Raw genomic sequence first — 21,405 nt, 5'->3', positions numbered from 1 at the left:
CTTCCTTAAAAGTATTTAAAATATTTTTTTTCCAGCGTTTATTTATTATTGAGAGACAGAGAAAGAGCACGAGCATGGGAGGGGCAGAGAAAGGGGGAGACACAGACTCTGAAGCAGGCTCCAGGCTCTGAGCTGTCGGCACAGAGCCCGACGCGGGGCTCGAACTCACGAACTGCGAGATCACGACCTGAGCCGAAGTTGGATGCGCCCCACTTTAACTTCTTATTGCATACATTTCAGACACAAAAGTAGAGAGACGAGCTAAATGGGTCACAACCATTGGGTACAGAGAATGCAAAGTTACTATTATTAGCAGGTATCATTACAAACCACAAGACCCACGAGAACTAACGAAAAGAAATTAACCACAGGCAGAGGCTAGAAAGGCATCAAATATGAAAGAATAAACATTTACGCGCCATTCTGTGCCAGGCACTGCCATAAGGTCCTTATAAATGTTTCTCACTTAGTCCTCATTAGCAATTCTTACCAGGTTGGACTGTTTACTTCCATTTCACAGAAGATGAAGTTGAGGCCCAGAAATGTTAAGTAACTCACCCTGGATTGTGTTGTAAGGGCAGGGCTGGGATTGAGTCCAAGAAGTCTAATGCTAGAGTTCATGCTCTTAGCTTTTACATTATATCGGCCTTGACCTACATATCAACATCTTTCCTCTACACGAGCAATACTAAGTTTGCAAACAAGACAGAAAAGCTTATGTTTATTCATCATACAAGCGAAACATAGGAAGCATAAGAAATCTTTAAAACCCTAATGACAGACGTGAAAAACACAGAACTGCCATGCTCCTGGCTGCGTTGTAAAGATGTCACACGTTGCGGGGGCGCCTGGGTGGCTCAGTCGGTTGAGCATCTGACTTCAGCTCAGGTCATTGATCTCTTGGCTCTTGAGTTTGAGCCCCGTGTCAGGCTCTGTGCCGACAGCTCAGAGCCTGGAGCCTGCTTCGGATTCTGTGTCTCCCTCTCCCTCTGCCCTTCCCTTGCTTGTGCTCTCTCTCAAAAATAAACATTAAAAATTTTTTTAAAAGATGTCAAATCTTGCATTATGATGTACAGATTCAGTACAAATATGACAATCATAATGGGATGCTTTGACATTTAGCTTATCTTCTTTTCTGTATTTTTTTCAGTATTTTTTTTACCTTAAGATATTCACACATTAAAGCATTAGTGATATGTAATTTAAAACTGACTTTGTTGGGGCGCCTGGGTGGCGCAGTCGGTTAAGCGTCCGACTTCAGCCAGGTCACGATCTCGCGGTCCGTGAGTTCGAGCCCCGCGTCAGGCTCTGGGCTGATGGCTCGGAGCCTGGAGCCTGTTTCCGATTCTGTGTCTCCCTCTCTCTCTGCCCCTCCCCCGTTCATGCTCTGTCTCTCTCTGTCCCAAAAATAAATAAAAAACGTTGAAAAAATTAAAAAAAAAAAAACTGACTTTGTTTTTTGTTTGGTCTTTTTTTTCTTCTTCTTCTTTCATAATGAACAAGGGGGCAAGTTTTACTTCCAGGAGCTCCCGAATCCTGATGACCTAACCTGAATGTTACGGGGACTTCAGAATGGCTATTACTGAGGAACAGGAACTCGTTCTAGGAAGATGCCCTTCAAACTCAGAGGTTTCTCGATCAACTACTTGGGGATTGGCTGCGACCCAAGTTTCATATTGAGGGTTCTGTCGGCCAGGATCTGGGTGTGGCCTTAGCAATCTACTGAGGAACAAGGAGGTCACGAATCCACTTGCTCTAAAGGCTGGAAGATAAAGCTATGAGTCACTAGAGGGGGAATATGACCCATACCTGGGATCCTGGGGGTGGGGGGATGTAGGGGTGGTGGGTTCTTGGAAGCAGGGGGTGGGAAGAGACAGTCTTTTCCCTTTGCTCAATCCTCTTCTCGGACTCTAGACATTGGAGGGACCCAGAGCTTCGTGATCAGCCCCTACTCTTCTCTGTCTTTATCCACTTTCTTTGCAATCTGTAGGGGAATGGGTTAACTCAACAGGCCTGGAGTGTTCAAACCCAAGAAAGGCCTATTTCCACGACTAGGTCTCGGGTGGCTTCTAGGAACTGAGCTCTTGCAATGTTCTGATGAAAGGGTTTTTGCAGGCAGGCTTGTGGCCTTGGACCACGCTGTATCAGCTTGTCCGGATGGTTTATACAAACCACGTGATCTGTAGTGAACACCTGCCTTCCTTCTGGGGATCTGGAGCTGCCCATGTGATTGACCCCCTATAAAAACCCTGGACCCTCAGGTTCAGGGCAGCCCCCCCCACCCCCACCCCGGCTGGCAACACTTCACAAGTATCGTCACACATCATTGCTGGGGGAATTCCCATGTGACTCTGAGACAGGACACGTGGAAGCTTGTGCCTGGTGTCGTCCATGCTTCACTCCCGGGACCTTTTCTTTTCCCTTTGCTGATTTTATTCTCTTTTTGCTGCACTAAACCGTAACCATGAGTGTAACAACTCCTGGGTCCTGTGAATCCTTCTAGCAAATCGTTGAGCCTGCGTGCAGTCTTGGAGACCCCCCGACACAAGACCTACATTCCCGTAACTTTAAACCCCACTAACAACTCCCACGTGTGTATCTCCAGCCCTGCTTTATCTAGACCGTTACGAACAATTGCCTGTTTCATTCTCCAGTTGATTTCTGACACGCCTAAAGCAAATTCTTGATTTTCCTTCTGTATTCCAAATGTATATCCTCCCTCACTGTTGCCTCAGAGAGTGGCCTGCCAGTGACCCAGGTGCTTTGGCCAGAAACCTGGGAGTCAGCCTTGACTCCTCACTCTGTCTTCGTCAAATCGGATTCTCCCCACCCTCACCCCCCAAATTCTTGAGATTCTTAAGCATCTCGTGCCTGCTCTCTCCCTTCGTTCTGCTTTTTTTTTTTTTTTTCCTGTCGTCATCTCTTAATAACTCCTTGTGTCTTATCCTCTACCATGATTTGAAAAGACACGTTCCACCCTGCCTCCGGGGGGGGGGGGGGGGATGCTGTGTCTATCACTGGTGTTTGCCCATCTCCATGATACAGCTGTGGCAGCCCCAGATTCTGAGTCTCAAACCTTGGCCCTCTAATTCTGGGTCACTTCCTCCCTGTTTTTATTGCTTGTAAAGAAACATGAGTCAAAGCCCAAGATTTGGTGGGAGCTGGGGTCCAGTGCTTGAACAACACATGTTTTAATGTGTCCAGCATTCTGTTTTAAGAATGTCACAGGGCACCTGGGTGGCTCTGTCAGTTACGTGTCCGACTTCGGCTCAGGTCATGATCTCGCGGTTCGTGAGTTCAAGCCCCACGTCGGGCTCTGTGCTGACAGCTCAGCCTGGAGCCTGCTTTGGATTCTCTCTCTCTCTCTCTCTCTCTCTCTCTCATGCTCTGTCTCTCTTTGTCTCAATGCTCATGCTCTGTCTCTCTTTGTCTCAAAAATAAACATTAAAGGGGCGCCTGGGTGGCGCAGTCGGTTAAGCGTCCGACTTCAGCCAGGTCACGATCTCACGGTCCGTGAGTTCGAGCCCCGCGTCGGGCTCTGGGCTGATGGCTCGGAGCCTGGAGCCTGTTTCCGATTCTGTGTCTCCCTCTCTCTCTGTCCCTCCCCCGTTCATGCTCTGTCTCTCTCTGTCCCAAAAATAAAATATACGTTGAAAAAAAAAATTAAAAAAAATAAAAAAATAAAAAAATAAACATTAAAAAAAAATTTTTTTTTAAATGTCACAAGGCCTACGAAGACAATGGCTGGAATAAAACAAGCACCCAATAAATTTCATTAATATGTGATTGAGCGTGATTTCTCTAGGATTTCTGGAGAAGGGAAATCTGCCTCCATTAGACTGAGGGGTTGATTTGGCCGTAGATGTTGCGTTCTGGATTCACAAGCACCTGTTACACAAAGAGAAAAGATGAGTTCCATTTTCTATGTAGGCCTTCCTGGTCTACTTGCTGTATTTAGTACAAGGCCCAGATGCTCGCGCATTGTTCTCCGTCCTGGGAAATTCCAATGAACTTCCTCCTATCTGACTGCACTTCAATCACAGCAGCACCTCTGTGTTTCTACAATGGCCCCTATAGTTCCCTACCTTGGAGGAGAGACTCTAAAATAATCCCCACGTCCTGGCATTCATGCCCTTATGTTATCCCCTTCCTTTGAGGGCGAAACCTGTGACTTGCACCTAACCAAAAGAATATGGCAAAATGACAGGATGTGCATGATTGGTTTCTGTTTTATAAGATCTGTTATATAAGATTCTGTTATATCAGACTTCTGTCTGGGCTTTAAAAAAGTAAGATGCAATGTTGTGAGCTGCCTATGGAGAGGGCCACATAGCAAAGGACTTAGGGCAGCCTCCAGCTGACAGCCAGTAAGAAACCGAGGTCCTCGTTTGACAGCCTGCAAGGAACTAAAGGCTGAGCTTGGAAGTGGATCCTTCTCCAGTCAAGCCTCAAATGGGACCTGAGCCTTGGCCAACACCACGATGACAGCATTGCAGAAGACCCATCTAAGCAGTGCTTAGACACACACTTTGCGATAATGGCATATGCTGTTAAGTTTGTTGTCATTTGTCATGCAGCAACAGATCACTGATACACTCCACTCCAGATCCTTTGAATGGATTGCTCCTTCTCATCCCTCCAGGATATAGCAGACGTTGAGTTGACTGACCTGACACTCTTCCTCATATCTCATCCCTTGCCTGCTTCTATTGACAAGAACTGGGAAGCATAACACCTCATTCTCTCAGCCTTCCTGGCAACAAGCAATACCATGTGACACAATTCTGGTCCAGGAGATATGAGTAATTTCACGGGCTGGCACTTCTAGGAAGAGCTTTTGCTCGACTGATAGAAAGAAGCAAATGTGGCTTTCCTTCTCTGGACGAGGGGGACCTAAAAGTCCACGTGTGCCAGTTCGTACCTGACTGGAGAGCTCACAAACCTAAATACAACCCATACAATGGCCTGAGCCAGTCTGATTCTCCTCTGTAGAATTTGAACCTAGAAACTCTTAACTAGTAATAGAGGATGTTGTTACATGTAATCTGAAGTTATAGAGGCGTGGTGACTGGGAGGCTTGCATAGGAATTCAATCTGGACTGAGAACAATGGAACAGATTCGTTGCTCAACAAATATGAGCAACCACATAAGAGAAAAGCTTCCTGACAACATTCCAGTCCTCGCAGGCCCACCAGTAATTTCTGAAATTGGGTTATCTGAGATTCCCCCAGTGTTCTCTCAATTACTTTCAGGGGGTTTGTCTTTCTTATTAAAAGCCCTGACTATGGGGCCACCTGGCTGGCTTAGTTGATAGAGCACGCGACCCTTGATCTCAGGGTCGTGAGTTCAAGCCCCACATTGGGTGTGGAGCCTGCTTAAAAAAAAATGTTTAAAATCCCTATGATATATAAGACATTCACATCCTTTGAGAATAGTTCATCTGTAAATTACACTAAAGCCTGCCGCCCTCCAATCTATCCTCCATAGTAACTGGCCTGCCCTCTAGGGTAACAAGGAATACATTTGTCCCTTTAGTGCAAGACAGCACTTTGGACACTAAAATACTGGAATTCTGTGGCCCTAAAGTTTCTCTTTTCCAAATCTGTTCTGGCCTCCCTCTTTTGCTTCCTGAAATCTGACTGGTCACTGACTCCTTCAGAGGATACTGTCTAAAATCCATCCCTGGACATGGAGTAATCTGGCTAGCCCTGAACATGGATGCTATTGCTTGAATCCTCTGAAATAATCTCACTAGTCCTTAGAACCAGGAAGCAATCACCTGAGTTATCGGAACTTCCAATGGGAAGGTCTGCTTCCCATCTGCCTGGATGAGCTAATAGTTTTCTTCCTTTTGGGTGATAAAACTGATTTTTTTTTTTTGGCCACCAGGAAACTCAAAGACAAATGATAAATACAGGAACAGGTACTACATAGGTCCAGCATATTTACCTTCTTATCCATACCTTGATTTCCTGCCTATTTTTAGAAGCATTTTCCTAATTGTGATTCCTATTTCTAATTTAGCACCATTTTATGGTGTGATATATAAGCTTGCTATGAATTGCCTCAAATCTCCCATGGGAGGAATGTAGAGAGGTGAGTATCATGAACAAAAAGAAAAGATTGGAAAGAAAAGAAAACAAATTAAAGGAGATAGATGGTTATCATTGTACTTAAAGGGATGGGAAAGGAATGAATGGAATGGAGAGAAATGCAATGGAGTGGAAAGGGATGGGATTGGATGGGATGGGACGGGATGGAACGGAATGGGTGGGGTGGAATTGAATGGAGTGGAGTGGAGTGGAGTGGAGTGGAGTGGGGTGGGGTGGGGTGGGGTGGGGTGGGGTGGGATGGGGTGGGATTGGATGGGATAGGATGGGATGGGATGGGATGGAATGGGTGGGGTGGAACTGAATGGAGTAGAGTGGGGTGGGGTGGGGTGGGGTGGGGTGGGGTAGGGTGGGGTGGAGTAGAATTGAATGGAGTGGAGTGGAGTGGAGTGGGGTGGGGTGGGGTGGGGTGGGGTGGGGTGGGGTGGGGTGGGATGGGGTGGGATGGGATGGGATGGGTGGGGTGGAATTGAATGGAGTGGAGTGGAGTGGAGTGGGGTGGGGTGGGGTGGGATGGGATGGGATGGGATGGGTGGGGTGACATAGAAGTGAATGGAATGGAGTGGAGTGAGGTGGGGTGAGGAGGGGTGAGACGGGATGGGATGGGACAGAATGGAATGGGTGGGGTGGAACTGAATGGAGTGGAGTAGAGTGGAGTGGGGTGGGGTGGGGTGGGGTGGGATGGGGTGGGGTGGGGTGGAGTGGGGTGGGATGGGATGGGACGGGACGGAATTGAATGGGTGGGGTGGAATTGAATGGAGTGGAGTGGAGTGGGGTGGGGTGAGGAGGGGTGAGACGGGATGGGATGGGACGGAATGGAATGGGTGGGGTGGAACTGAATGGAGTGGAGTGGAGTGGGGTGGGGTGGGGTGGGGTGGGGTGGGATGGGATGGGACGGGACGGAATTGAATGGGTGGGGTGGAATTGAATGGAGTGGAGTGGAGTGGGGTGGGGTGAGGAGGGGTGAGACGGGATGGGACGGGACGGAATTGAATGGGTGGGGTGGAACTGAATGGAGTGGAGTGGGGTGGGGTGGGGTGGGGTGGGGTGGGGTGGGATGAGATGGGATGGGGTGGGGTGGGTGGGATGAGATGGGATGGGATGGGATGGGATGGAATTGAATGGGTGGGGTGGAACTGAATGGAGTGGAGTAGAGTGGGGTGGGGTGGGGTGGGGTAGGGTGGGGTGGAGTAGAATTGAATGGAGTGGAGTGGAGTGGAGTGGAGTGGAGTGGAGTGGAGTGGGGGGGGGTGGGGTGGGATGGGATGGGATGGGATGGGTGGGGTGACATAGAAGTGAATGGAATGGAGTGGAGTGGGGTGGGGTGAGGAGGGGTGAGACGGGATGGGACGGGACGGAATGGAATGGGTGGGGTGGAACTGAATGGAGTGGAGTGGGGTGGGGTGGGGTGGGGTTGGGAGTAGAGTGGGGTGGGGTGAGTAGAGTAGAGTTGGAGTAGAGTGCGGTGGGGTGAGGTGGCATTGGACGGGATGGGATGGGTGGGGTGGAGTAAAAGTGAATGGAATGGAGTGGGGTGGGGTGGGGCGGGGTGAGGTTGGATGGAAACTGCAATCAGGGAATGGAGTGGAATAAATGGCATAGCATCCAAAAAATGTAAATGAAGAAATGGAATAAATAGAAAAATCATAATAGAAAGGAATGAAGAGGAAAAGAAGAGAATAAACTGGCATGGAAAGGAGACTGACGACACGGAGTGCAGGATTAGAACTGAATGGACAAGAGTGGGAAGGGAAGGCATTTGAGGAAAGGAAAGGAATGGAGAACAAGTGACAAAAAAGCAATATGACAAAGGGTAATTGGGAGTTCAAGAATGGCGATGCAGGCACAAAACTGGAATGCTGCAGAATCTAGAATGAGGAAATGGAGTTAAATGGAGTTCATACGATGGTGTGCAGGGTAAGGAAATGGGAAGGAATGTTGGGAGAGGACTTGAAAGCACGAAGTTAAATGGTTGGGAAAGTAACACGGGCGGCTGGAAGGGAGGGCCATGGAAAAGAATGACAGGAGCGGGTGGGAATAAAAAGAACAGAATGGGATCCAAGGTGGAGGAATGGAAAAGGGATAAAAGAGGACAGAGTGAAAAAATTGGAAACAGTAACATGGATTGAATGGAAGAGGGAGGCATGGGGGAAAGGAAATACAGGGAGAAGAAGGAAATAAGTGAAAAGAAAAGGAAGTGAGTGGGAAAGTAGTGCTGTAGGATAAGAAGAAAGGGAATGCAGTGGAATGAACTGAAAGCCAGGCAAGGGTTAGTATCCGAGTCAGTTGAGCGTCCAACTTCGGCTCAGGTCAGGATCTCACGGTTCATGGGTTCGAGCCCCACATCAGGCTCTGTGCTGACAGCTCAGAGCCTGGAGCCTGCTTCGGATTCTGTGTCTCCCTCTCTTTCTGTCCCTCCCCAACTTGCGTGCTCTCTCACTCTCTCAAAAATAAATAAAAACATTAAAAAAATTTTTTAAGTCTATAAAGAACTTACCAGACTCAACACCTGAAAAACAAATAATCCAGTGAAGAAATGGGCAGAAGACATGAATAGACATTTTTCCAAAGAAGACATCCAAATGGCTAACAGACACATGAAAACATGCTCAACCTCACTCATCATCAGGAAAATACAAATCAAAACCACAATGAGATACCAACTCACACTGGTCAGAGTGGCTAAAATTAACAACTCAGAAAACAGCAGATGTTGTCAAGGATGTGGAGAAAGGGGATCCCTATTACATGGTTGGTGGGAATGCAAACTGGTGCAGACGCTCTGGAAAGCAGTGTGAAGGTTTCTCAAAAAATTAAAAATAGAGCTACCCTAAAACTCAGCAATCGCACTACTAAGAATTTATCCAAAGGATACAGGAGTGCTGATTCATAGGGGTGCATGTACCCCAATGTTTACAGCAGCGCTATCAACAATAGCCAAATTATGGAAAGAGCCCAAATGTCCGTCAGCTGATGAATGGATAAAGAAAACGTGGTATATTTATACAATGGAATACTACTCAGCGATGAAAAAGAATGAAAGCTTGTCATTTGCAACAACGCGGATGGAATTGAAGGGCATTAAGCTAAGCGAAATAAGTCAGTCAGAGAAAGACAGATATCGTATGTTTTTACTCACATGTGGAAGTTGAGAAACTTAACAGAAGCCCGTGGGGGAAGGGAAAGAAAAAAATAGTTATGAACAGAGAAAGAGGCAAACCATAAGAGACTTTTAAATACAGAGGGCACAAGGGGGTGGGGGAAATGGGTGATGGGCATTGAGGAGGGCACTTGTTGGGATAAGCACTGGGAGTTGGATGTAAGTGATGAATCACGGGAATCTACTCCCAAAGCCAAGGGCACACTGTGTGTTAGCTAACTTGACAATTAATCAATTAAAATTTAAAAACTAAAATGTTTAAACTCATAAAAAAAAAAAACCAGAGCTGAGTGTACACGGGGATACTGAACAGGAAGGAACGGGGTGATGGAAGCCAGAATGCATAGGACGGATTACATGTATGAATGGGGAAGAGCAGGAATGACATGGGATGAGAAGGAAGAGAATGGAAGTGAGCCCAAGGGATGGGACGGAAGCGGGTGGACAGGAATAGAGTAGAAGGTAGCAGAACGTGGAAGAAATGAATCAAGTGGAATTAGAAGGGAGAAGTGAACAAAACGTAACAGAAAGTAGTGGGAAAGAACGGGAGGGAAAGAAGATGAGGGCGAGATGGAAAGGGGTACAATGGGATCACACAGTAGAGCGGGATGGAATCCACAGAGCGCGATGGAGTTCAGTGAGTGGGAAGAGAGGAAAAGGAATGGAATGGAATGGAATGAGTAAGAGAAACAGAAGGAATTTTGCGGAAAGAATCAAGGGGCGCCTGGGGGGGCTCGATCAGCTCTTGATTTCAGCTCAGGTCGTGATCTCCCGGTTCGTGAGACTGAGCCCCGCACCGGGCTCCGCGTGGCCTGCCGCCCTCTCAGTAAACAAATAAATGGATAGAAAAGAAACACGCGGTGTCGGAGTGTCCCCGGTACTGACCCCATCTTGTTCACATCTGCAAGATGACCTCCCCGGGGGGCTTACGTGTTCCGTGCACCTTGGAAGTTAGCGTATCCCCCAAGCGAATGCGGGAAGGCTTGTTCTGGCATTCCGTGTGGCTGTTTAGATAACTCGTAGAGATGACATGGTTTCTTCCCCCCCCCCCCCCCCCACACACACACACGCCTCCCGGCACACAGGTGCACAGGTGGCAGCAAGGTCTGTTAAGCCCTAGACCCTTTGACGTCACTCTACAAAATCTGTGGATGAAGATCGGGACTTTTTGGAGAACTGCTGTGCAGGTGCCTGGATTATCATCCACCCGATCTCCCCTTCTCAGTAGGTTACTCTGAATGAAAATCGGTGTAAACTGTATGGAGTCACCTGCTTTGTTTTCTGGTCTCAGAGTGCCTCCTCAGTTTGGGGATACATTCCTGCCCCCTCTCCACCTTCTGACAGGTGGCACGAAAACAAATGTGACAGAAACCTGGAATGGAGTAAGACCAAGTGGACCGGAAGAGAAGAGAATGAAGTGAACTAGAACATGATAGGACGGAAATGGGTGGAATGGAACTGAAAAGCGATTAAGGGAAAATTCTCTTGATAGTTTATCCCACGGACTTTCCATCAAGGAGGAAGCGGCAGATTGGTGACAGCTCTTGACCTATCCAAAGATTCAGGGTGGCATAAAAGTACCTCATAGTGTGATTCTGTGTTTCCTTTCGGTAGAGTGGGGACCAATGGATCCAATGTAACTTCGGGCGATGGTTTTCTCGGGCCATGAGAATTGTTCCCGGGGGTTACTGATGGTGGCTCCTTCTGTGAGTGAAGGGAGAGATCAGTTAGGGACCACGGGCACAGACTGCCTTAAAATCACAGTGTCTACAAAGTGTCAACTTGCATTCTTCAGTGACCCAAGAGAGGAACAGGTTTCACCAGGATCTTACAAAGAATCAGAAGTGAATGTAAGTCTAGGACCCAAGGCCCTGCCCCTGATCTAGAACGCTGTCTTTCCACCTGGCGACCTCTGCAACCTCTACTCCAAGATTTCCTTTGCACCCCAGCATGTGCCTGGCTGGTGGCACCTCATTTGCAATACAATTCAGAGCCCCGGAGGTGAAAGGAACACAGTAGGGGCCAGAGACCTGGAATCCGACCCAGCTGCCTCTAAAGCCTTGGGCTACTTTCTCCCCATCCCGGCCCTGCAATGCACAATTACTATTTACACAGGATGGTTTCTCAGACTTGTCAAATACAAAGTTCTCAGATTGTATGCCCTCTGCAGATTTTTCATATCAAGCCCAGCAGGGCCAACATACCTCATAAAACTGCTCTGGGGGATCTGGTGGCAGCATCTAGGGGAAAAGAAAGTGGTGAAGAGGTCATGGGGCTTGGGATGGGGACCACCCCCAGAAATTTCCAGAAATTTCCAGAAACAGCTTTGGCCTCGGAGGCATTTACATCCCTCCTGATTCCCAGAGGAGCTCAAAGCTGCACATTGTCATGTTGAAGAGCTAGAAGACAAAAGGGAAGAGAGTCAGGGAGGATCTTGGGATCCCCAGAGAAGGCAGGGGAGGAGATGCAGAGACCCAAGCTAGCACTGGGTATCCTCAAGAGAACGTGCCTCACTCCCCGACCCAAGAAGTGGGACTGACACAGCCCTACTGGGCTGGGGACGAGCCAGGTAGTCAGGGGAGCAGGGAGGGGGACCTCTGGAGCATTGCTCACCTTTGTGACTCCAACCTGTCCTTGAGGTTTGGGTAAATTGGCATACATGGGGCTCAGCCAGTCTAGAGAAAGGGAATACCAGCCCAGGGCTGGGATTAGGAAGAGATGTGGGGGAAGGGGCTGTTTTCCTAGGTCACTCCCATCCCCAGAAAGGTGGTGCAAGAAACCTTCCTTCCTTTCTTCCCAGGACTACCTACCCATCACATCTTTGGTGAGCTTGACCTGGAAAAGTCCTGGAAATCTAGCTCTGGGTTAGAGTAGACCGTTTGATGAGATGGATAAGGACAGAAACCTAAGACCTAGCCCTAACTGTGCCAGGGGGTCCTCTGTAGCACGGGTTTATCCTTTATCCTTCCTGGACATGAATCTCCTTTCTGTAAAACCGAGCTGAACTAGACAGTGTCTAGGACTTCCATCCCATGGGGCCCATCCTTCCAGAATCCTAGGCTGGAGATGTCAAAGATGTTTCGTTTTGCCTCTGGTCAGCTCCCACCCATCAGTAGAGGGTGTGGGAAGCACGGTGCTGAGGTGGATTGTGAGGCTGACTTTGAGTTCAGCAGGGCTCAGCAATCCATCAGCAGAGTTTTCCAAGAGTGAGGAAGGAGACGATGGCAACTAATGCCCCATTTTTGCTGTGGTTGGTGGAACAGACATAACTGCTCAGAGTTCTTGGCTCCAATCTCATTCGTGATCGTCACACTAGTGGCAAAGCTGGGAGCAGAGACCCAGGCTCCCAATACTAGCTTCTTTCCCAGCCCCCACTGCTGCCCCGGGCATCAGCTAGGAAGTCACTTACTGGAACAGGACTCTGCATGGGGCTCCTCCTCAGAGGTGGGTGTTGCTGCCTCCTGGATGGGGTCCTCTGCTTTTTCCCTTGAGAGCCGGAAACCCCAAATCCCTCATTCTTGTGTGCCTCCAGTCCTTGCCACCTTCACAGGCCCTACCCATATCCCACGTCCATTCTTGGGCAATGTCCCAACCCCCCCCCCCCCCCCCCCCGAGTTCCCCAGTTGCTACAGACACAGCTCAGCACCACGGTCAGCCACACTTCTGCCAGGCAGGCCCCCTGCAGGCCACACCTCCTACCCCATTCCCAGCTTTACCGTCTGGCATTTCTGATGTAGAGGAAGCAGCCCAGCCCTGCGGACAGGGCAATGACAGCCAGGATCCCGATAGCAATGCCACCAATGGCTCCTGCAGACAGGGATGACTGGGGACCTGGGCAAGGAGAAAGAATCAGGACACTGCTCTTAAGAAGGAAGGGGCTCTGCTCTGGAGGCACAGGAGGGGGGCTTCCAGGATGCGATGGGGGTTCTTGGTTTCATTCTCTGAGCTTTCGTTTCTTCCTGTGCCAAATGAGCATGGCCATTCATAACCCTATAGGCTTCTGCCGGGATTAAGTGAGATCCCACTTGGAAGAACCAGGGCCATGCCTGACACAGAGTAAGCACTTGGTGAAAGGCGATGATACGATCCGGTGATGATGATGCCAGACGCTGCCTTCCCCCAGGCTCTAAGCTCCGAGAGCCCTTCATACGTGATCTCGTTCAAACCCTACAACATCCCCATGACCATCAACCGGACTCACTGCTTCCTCCTCTGAGCCTCTGTTTCTCCATTCATCAAGAGGTCTTGGGGACAGCTGGGTGGCTCAGTCGGTTGAGCGTCCGACTTCGGCTCAGGTCATGATCTCACAGCTCGTGGGTTCGAGCCCCACGTCGGGCTCCGTGCTGACAGCTCGGAGCCTGGGGCCTGCTTCGGATTCTGCGTCTCCCTCTCTCTCTGCCTCTCCCCTACTCATGCTCTCTCTCTCAAAAATTAAATAAGCATTAAAAAAAATAGAAAAAAAAAAAAAAAAAGGTCTTAACAAGACCAGAGGGTTGTTCTGAAGATAACATATGGTGCACTGGGTCCTCTGGGAAGGTACATTGGGTCCTCTGCTCAGCGACGACTAAAAACGTCGCTCCTGGCTTCAGACCCTAGGACAGGGCTCAGTCTCTCCTACCCAACAGAGATTCCAGCAGGCCCACCTCAGAGCCGGCTGGCTGGGGAGCTACCCAAGAAGTGTTTGCTGATACGGCATATGGAAAGGCTTGTTTCAAGCATGTGGTACAGGCTCAGCAAAGAATAATTCTATTTGTTTAATAAACACAATATGCCAGGCACTGCCATAAACGCTTTACGAATGTCGATTAATTTTCAACAACCCTAGGATATAAGCGCGGTTATCATGTCTGTTTTACCTACAAGTAATCAGAGGACCAGAGATGTTAAGCAGCATGCCCAGGGTCACACAGCTATCAAGCACCGGAGCTGGGATAGGAACCCTGGCTAAGAGCCACACCGTGTTGTCCCCTCGAGAACTCAAGACAGAAATACGGGGACCCGCTGCCAGTCACACCCAGTTGTGATTCATGTAATTCCTGTCATTAATAGAATTCCTACCTCACTCCTCCACCCAGGGGCTGTCTCCCGACTCTCTGTACTGCTAAACAACTCTGGAAGGGAAGGCATCACCACCCCCGTTTACAGGTAAGGAAACTGAGGCTCAGAGCAGCCTGGAGGGTTTCCCGGGGGGCGCACGGCTAGGAAGCAGAGGTTCTAGGCTGGGATCGAACAGCTCCACACCGAGAACCTGCCCACACAGCACACTCCCTGCCACGCGAGAAGCCCAGATAGCTTCGGCCGGCTTCAGGAAAAGCCACTTGGACCCCAGGGGAAGGGGCGCCGGGGGACTCACCTACCACTCTGACCCGGACCGAGGCAGAGCGGGCCAGGTGGGTCAGCGGGTTGGAGGCCGTGCAGTTGTAGATCCCCTGGTGCTCCCAGGTCAGGGCCCAGATGATCAGCACCTGCCCCGCATGCACAGCGGTGGACTGTTCAAGGGTCCAGTGAAACTCAGCGCCTGGCTGGGACTCCGCCCGGCACTGCAGGGTCAGGCTGGAGTTGAGCTCGGCCTCCACGGTGCCGACCACCCCGGGCGCAGACCCGCTGGTGATGTCCACTCGGTCAGGGCCGTCTGTGTGCAAAGCCAAACATCACGCCTCCACCCTCCACCGGTGAGTCTTCCTGTCCTGCCCCGTTCTGCTTCCGCGTTGGAAGTGTCACCCCTTTCCCCACCCCCTTCTCGACTCTAAGAGCATTGCAGGTGGTAGCCCGGAGAACCCAGGCTTTCCCAGCCGCCCTTGAAGGGAGCCCCAGCAAGGTGTTCCCTCTTCCTCCTTGGTTCCCAAGCGGGTGGATTGTAGTCCACACCGTGGAGGGGAGGAACCCAAAGCCAAATGGCAGCAAAACGAAACGAACAAAACCCCCGGCCCTTGCAAAAGCGAACTCTCCCCAAGGGGCCTCGTGAACACATCCAGGCTTCACAGATTGCTGCCGCGTCCCACAAACATGAGCCCTAAACTTCCAGAACCGTCACCATTCTGAGGGACTTTCTAACCGAACAGCAAATAGCCCTGTTGCAATATTTGAATTTACACCCGTGTATCCCCAAAGGTAGAGAGAGATGCTTGTGGCTTTGCCCCGTGAAGCCAGGAGAGCCTGGGACAGGTCCCTGGTACGGGAAGGGAAGGAAACAAAAGGAAAGGGAAGGAAACAAACGCAACGGCTGTTGAATTTCTCACGCAAACTAAGAGTTGAGTCTTTGTCTTATTTAAACGACAGCGTACCGACCGGGCCACCCGGGTGCCCTGAGTCTTTTACCTTATTTACATTAACGTGACAGGTGCCTGGGTGTGGCCCAGTTGGTTAAGCAGTTAAGCGTCTGACTTCTACTCAGGTCATGATCTCACGGTTTGTGGGTTCGAGGCCTGCGTGGGGCTCTGTTGTGCCGACGGCTCAGCCTAGATCCTGCTTCAGATTCCGTGCCTCCCTCTCTCTCTCTCTGCCCCTCGCCCCCTCATCTCTTTCTCTCTTTCAAAAATAAAATCACGTAAAAAAATTTTTTTTAAATAAATTAATGATTAACTACTGGAAGGAAGGATGCAAAGAGTTTTGAGTTGTTACGCTCCTAGAAAAGAGGACAATCCTGCCCTCACCCCCGCCCAGGAATCCTTTGATATCTACCCCCGCATCTGAACCTCCTGGTTACCAGGATCCCTCACGGTCTTCCAATCCTGGCATCAGATCCTCCCCAAGGCAACCAGAGGGGACCTCCTAAGTGCAAATTGGACACTATCCCTCCCCCACTCAGAACCCTCCATGGCTCCCCAGTGTCCTTAGGGCAAAGGCCATGGCTGAGGAGCTCATTCACAATCTCGCCCTTGCAGACCCCTCCAGCCCCACCGCCCACCTCTCCACACCTTCCACTCCCAATCCGGAAATAACATCCTGCTCGGATCTTCCGTCTCTGTCCTGTTCCGTCTTGCCTCAGAGCCTTCACACATTCTCTTCCTTCTCTGGAATGCTCTTCCCGGAGCCTGCTCTTCCTAGATAACTTGCTCGTCCCTTGGATCACATCTCACCACGAGCCTTCCCACACGACCCCCCCCCCCCGGCCAGACTTTGGGGGCTTCCCTCGGGTTCCCCAAACACCGTCGCCCCACGGCAGCACTTTTCACGCTGTATTGTCTTTGCCTGATGATCGACCTCCCCATCCCAAGCAGGCCGTGAGCTCAAGAGGTCATTGTCATCACTCATCAAGCACCCGACATGTTGCTCGGCAGAGAGGGCGAACAAAATAGCAATTTCGGGTTTCGTGACGGCAGCGGGAAGGGAAGAAGACGACAGCAGTGTGTGTGACCTCTGTCCCCCCCACCCCGTGTCTCCCGTTACTTAGCACGAATAAACGTGGACCCTCCCTGCAGGAACCTCTTCTCCACCTCAGCTCAGGGCGGCTACACCATGCGAGTAGCTCAGGCAAAAAAAAAAAAAAAAAAAAAACGCGGGGTCAGGCCCTTTGTCTTTCACTCGGTGCCGACAGCGGCAAATCCCGTGAGTTCGATATTCAAAATGCATCCACGGTCGCACCGCTTCTCACCCCCACAGCTGCCCCCTGGCCCAGGTCCGTCACCTCCTGACGGACAGCCGTGGCCACCGGGAGGAGGCGCCTCGCAGGGGTTTCAGTAACGGAGGGCCCAACCTCTGTGCCCTGGAATCCACTGCCGGCCCTCCCCACGGGCTGCCCCCTACTTATACCTGAGTGTGTTGGGGAAACTGAGGCAGACCCCTTCCTGGGACACATGGGACTCTCCCTACTGCCTTGACAATGTTCCTTAGGCTGCACGGTGGTCTCTGTACTTCTACCCAACCCTCTCTACCCCACCCCTGCCCTCCCCTCCTCTGCTTGCTCGGGGTCAAACACCTCACTCACTGGCTCCCCCAGCCCTCACAGCTCCCTCCCTTCTTTTGTGCACAGGAGCACTCATCCTACCAAAATCCTCGCCCGTGTCACCCCTTTAGTCCTACCTTGGGGTCTGCCTCTCCAAGGACCCGAACTTTCTAAACCTCCTCCTCCCCTGCTTCACCCCCACCCCCCATAGACAAGGGCCCAGGACACTCTGGGAAAACCTAGGTCTAATCCTCTCCTCCCTCCACTCAGAGCCTTCTGTGGCTCCCAGTGTCCTCACCACGGCTCACGGGGCCCTGCATGATCTGCCCCCAGCCTTACAACCTCCTGACCTCTTCCATTCCATCCGCCCCAGTTCACCTGTCTGGTCGCCTTGGCCTGCTCCGGTTCCTCTGCCCACTTGTCACCACCCACCCCGCACGCTGCTCCCTCCGCCCGGCGCTCTCTTCCCTTAGCTGCCGACAAGCTTCTGCAGGAATGCCACCTCCTCAGGGAAGCCTGCCCTGACTACCCCAGCTAAGACTGCAAGGCCTTCCCTTCCCAGCCTTCCCTGCCCCTCTCGCTGCCTCCTGGTTCTCCTTAGCCCCATGGCGGTGACACAACACATCTGTCCCCTGCTTAGCTGTTTAAGGTGTGTCTCCCCACTAGAATATAAGCCCCACCAGGGCTGGTGCTGCGTCCTGGTGCCGAGACAGGGCTGGCACACAGCAGGTATTCGGTGATTGTGGAATAAATGGCTAGAAGGAAGAACGGAAAGGGAGGGAGGAAAGGGAGGGAGGGAAGGAGGGAGGGAAGGAGGGAGGGAGGGAAGGAGGGAGGGAGGAGGACAAGGCCCAGCCCGGGTGACTCACAGCTCATGGCGAGCCTGAAGGGCTCGCTTCGTGCCCGGCTGCCCCAGTTCCAGACCTCACACTCATAGGGTCCTGTATCGTCCCGCCGGAGGCCGTGGATGACCAGGCTCCTGTTGTCAGCCGACAGCACGAGGTGATCGCTGGGCAGGAGAGCCTGGCCCCTCAGGAGCCACAGGACTCCAGCCCCCTCATGGGGGGTCTGGCAGGTCAGGGCCACGGAGCTGGCATTTTCCACGAGATTCAGGCTTGGGGGCACAATGTGAGGCTTGGTCAGCGTTTCTGGAAACACAAAGAGACACGGGTAGGGGTCAGGGACCCCTTCCCTAGTCTGCAGCCCAGGCGGGGGGCCCTTGGGGGCTTTCCAGGGATACATGTGTATGTCTTGTGTGTGTGTGTGTGTGTGTGTGTGTGTGTGTGTGTGACTGCGTGATACGGGTGCTGCGGGTGTCGTGTAACAATCGCGAGGACGTGACGGGTTTTGTGTGTTTGGTGACGGTGTGGTCTACGGACGCGTCTTGTGTGCACGTCTGTGTCTGCTGCATGTGTGTGTCGTATTTGTTGTGTGACTGTGAGGCATTGTGAGTTTGTATCGTGTACATGGGCCTTCTGCATGTGAATGTACGCGGCGTGTGTCACTGTGTGGTGTGGACACGCTTTGTGTATGGCTGTCGTGTGTGCCTGTAGCTACTGAGTATGTATATCGTGGTGTCAGCTGTGTGCACGTCATATGTTTCGTGTGTGGGTTATACGTTGGTTGCATTGTGTGTTATGGGTATCGTATGTAAATTGCGTGTATCGTGCACAGCTGTGCATATGTGGTTATTATTTACGTACGTGAGACTCTGTGTGTGTGAGATGTGTGAATATTGTGTGTTTGTATGGACAGAGAATCAACGCCCGCCCCTCCCCCCCAACTTTCAGAGAGAATCAAATAATGGACAACCCATAGACAGCCAACGAGGTCTCGGGGAGGACGGGTCAAGCCAGGAGCCAGGACCTTCGCTGTGGTCAGAGCCCTATTCTGCCACCAGCCACACGAGAAATCCCCGCTCCTCTGGGTCCTTCTCAGCCTCCGGGATACTGGTATAGCTCTGATTCTCAGAGGAACAAAGGAGAGGAACAGGAAGAAGAAGCTCACCAAGGACTCGAACTTTAAGAGCACCCAGGCGAAGCAGGTGGGTAGCACCGTTGGATACCAAGCACCTGTACGTCCCTTCATGTTCCCGGGACACAGCTTGGATGGTGAACGAACTCATGGTGGGAGGTGGGATGGAGTCATAGGGGAGAAACCAGGTATAGGAAGGGGGAGGATGAGACTGTGTTTCCACGGAGAAGGTCACAGTGGAACCCTCTATCACTTCAACCACCTCCCCTCTGGATACACCAGACTCCAACTTGATTTCAAAGGGGTCAGGACCATCTGGAAGGACAAGAACAATCATAGCAGCAACAAGAGCTCAGCAATGGCTTTCTGAGAGAGACAGAGCTCAGAGGTCAATAAATATTAATATTTCTCTTCTCCCCCACCCAAGCTCTGGATCAATTACAAAGGAGATACAGGAACCCAGTGGAAATTAAGTGTCAGCCTTAACCCTGGGTAAAGCAGGATTGTAAGACGTGTCTAAATGCTCTTTCCTTGCCCCTACCCAGACAAGCTTTTGTAGCACACATCTGAAGGTTAAAGAACTTAGTTTTAGGTATGTTAACTTGGAAGTTTCCAGTAGAACCAAGTAGAGACGTCACATGGTTATACGTCTGGAGTCCAAGGGTAGACGAGTCCACATTTGGATGGTATCTGAAGCGGTGAGACTGAATGAGATCACCAAGGAAGGGGGTGTCGGTGAGGGGCTGGGGAGAATGGAAAGGGACTTACGGTTCACAGTCAGGAAGGTGGGAGCACTGCTCCGGACCTGGTGGAAAGCCTGGGCTTCACATTTGTAAGTCCCAGAGTCTTCCCGCTGTACGGTGAGGATGGTGAGGGTCTTGCCATCTGTGGACAGCTGCACGCGCTCGTGGAACACCAGGGGGAGATCGTTGAAGACCCAGTGGATGGTAACGTCAGCATCCTGGGTGCTACAGCGGAAGGTCACGTTTTCCCTCTGTTCTGTGGCAGTGTCCTGGCTGATTGCAATGGTGGGTCTGGCCAGCAGTTCTGCGCGAGAAGAGAAAGAGGGAGGCAGGAGCAGAGACACAGAGGAGGGCCAAGCAAAATGTAGCCACAGAGGGACCCAGAGAGACAAGGGTGGTTCGGAATTGCCTCAAGACACATGAGCTCAATGCCTGGGCTCAAATGCTAGATCCACTGCTCATTTGGAGTGTGATTGTGGACAACCTACTTCCAATCTAAGCCTCATGAAATGGGATCGTACAGATAAAGCAGAAGGATCTGGGGCTTGACAATGGGTCAGTTAACATCAGCTGTAAGGAGAATCGGGCTGGTAACGGATGCCTGCCAGATCCCACTACCCGCTTCTTAGCCAACCTTTCCCACCCCCAGCCACGACAGCTACAATCCACCCCTTTACCCCATCCCCCAAATCAGCTAATCTGACAGGTTATTGCCAGACCCTGGCTGGCCAATCAGATTTGTTCTATTAGGACTTTGGGCGTGGAATCTTGATGGGTGTTTTAGGTATGAAGGCAGGGATCAGAATGAGAGCCTTGTTTTCTGTGCTCGCATCTCTGAATCTACGATGAGTCTGGGGTCCCCGGGGGGGGGGGTCCCTAACATAGACAGAACGACATCCTTCTCACTTTGGATGGTGGTAAGTGGGTTGGCATCAGAGGTGAGCTGGACTGCAGCTGGCAGACTCCACATGGTCAAAAGTGAGGCTGGTGGGAAAGAGAGAAGAGGCATTCAGGGAGGGAGAGGTGGGTTGGCAGAATCCAGTTATGGTCGCCATAAATGGAGGGAGGTCAGGGTCATGGACATGACACTTCATCCCTAGAGGCTTGACTCCTCTCCACTACTTATTGACCATGTGACTTGTGGCATGAGTTTAATCTTCTCGAGACTCAATTTGTCCAGCTGTACAACGGGCATCCCATCACCTGCATCCTAAGGTTGTCGTGAAGTGGTAATGAATACTGGTCACCTTTAATTCGGCCCCCTGAGGGTCACTGTGCTCTTTCCGATGATGCTCATTCTGACGGAGGCACGTGACCAGTCTCCTCATTCCACACTCCAGAAGGAAAGAGATGCTCGGGGAGGTGGAGTCACGTTCCAAGACCGTTATAGTGAGCGGCAGAAGACGAGACTGAACGTGGCCTGCCGGGCCCTAAACTGTGTCCTCAGCACCCCGTAACTCCTGTCAGCCCAGGGATGGGCACAGAGCCTATCCCCTCACAAACCGGAACCTCTATTACCTCTGATGGGGGAA

At 51.1% G+C, this 21,405-nt stretch overlaps 1 protein-coding gene across 12 annotated transcripts in view; it reads right to left on the bottom strand.

The window, feature by feature from the left end:
• Window positions 1-3,766: 3,766 nt before the first annotated feature.
• CEACAM20 (CEA cell adhesion molecule 20) overlaps window positions 3,767-21,405 on the bottom strand; it is a 65,166-nt gene continuing 47,527 nt past the window's right edge. For 3 of the 12 annotated variants that reach the window (XM_042968414.1, XM_042968415.1, XM_042968416.1), the window contains 11 exons: window positions 20,780-20,857; window positions 19,899-20,177; window positions 19,164-19,445; window positions 18,026-18,304; window positions 14,625-14,903; window positions 12,990-13,102; window positions 12,681-12,768; window positions 11,885-11,946; window positions 11,476-11,511; window positions 10,853-10,975; window positions 3,767-3,888 (listed from right to left, as the gene is read on the bottom strand). In XM_042968414.1, coding sequence (XP_042824348.1) covers window positions 3,835-3,888; window positions 10,853-10,975; window positions 11,476-11,511; window positions 11,885-11,946; window positions 12,681-12,768; window positions 12,990-13,102; window positions 14,625-14,903; window positions 18,026-18,304; window positions 19,164-19,445; window positions 19,899-20,177; window positions 20,780-20,843 — 1,659 coding nt within the window. In that variant the 5' untranslated portion in view covers window positions 20,844-20,857 and the 3' untranslated portion in view covers window positions 3,767-3,834. Of the gene's footprint in view, window positions 3,889-10,852; window positions 10,976-11,475; window positions 11,512-11,617; window positions 11,671-11,884; window positions 11,947-12,680; window positions 12,769-12,987; window positions 13,103-14,624; window positions 14,904-18,025; window positions 18,305-19,163; window positions 19,446-19,898; window positions 20,178-20,779; window positions 20,858-21,003; window positions 21,398-21,405 lie in introns of those variants that run through there. The other 9 variants (XM_042968418.1, XM_042968411.1, XM_042968419.1 and 6 more) reach the window with 9 other exon arrangements.

Source organism: Panthera tigris, chromosome E2, assembly GCF_018350195.1.
Source record: "Panthera tigris isolate Pti1 chromosome E2, P.tigris_Pti1_mat1.1, whole genome shotgun sequence".
NCBI classification, from domain to species: Eukaryota; Metazoa; Chordata; class Mammalia; order Carnivora; family Felidae; genus Panthera; species Panthera tigris.
Note: the sequence above shows the minus strand (reverse complement) of the source record. Positions and strands in the feature narration are given on the sequence as shown.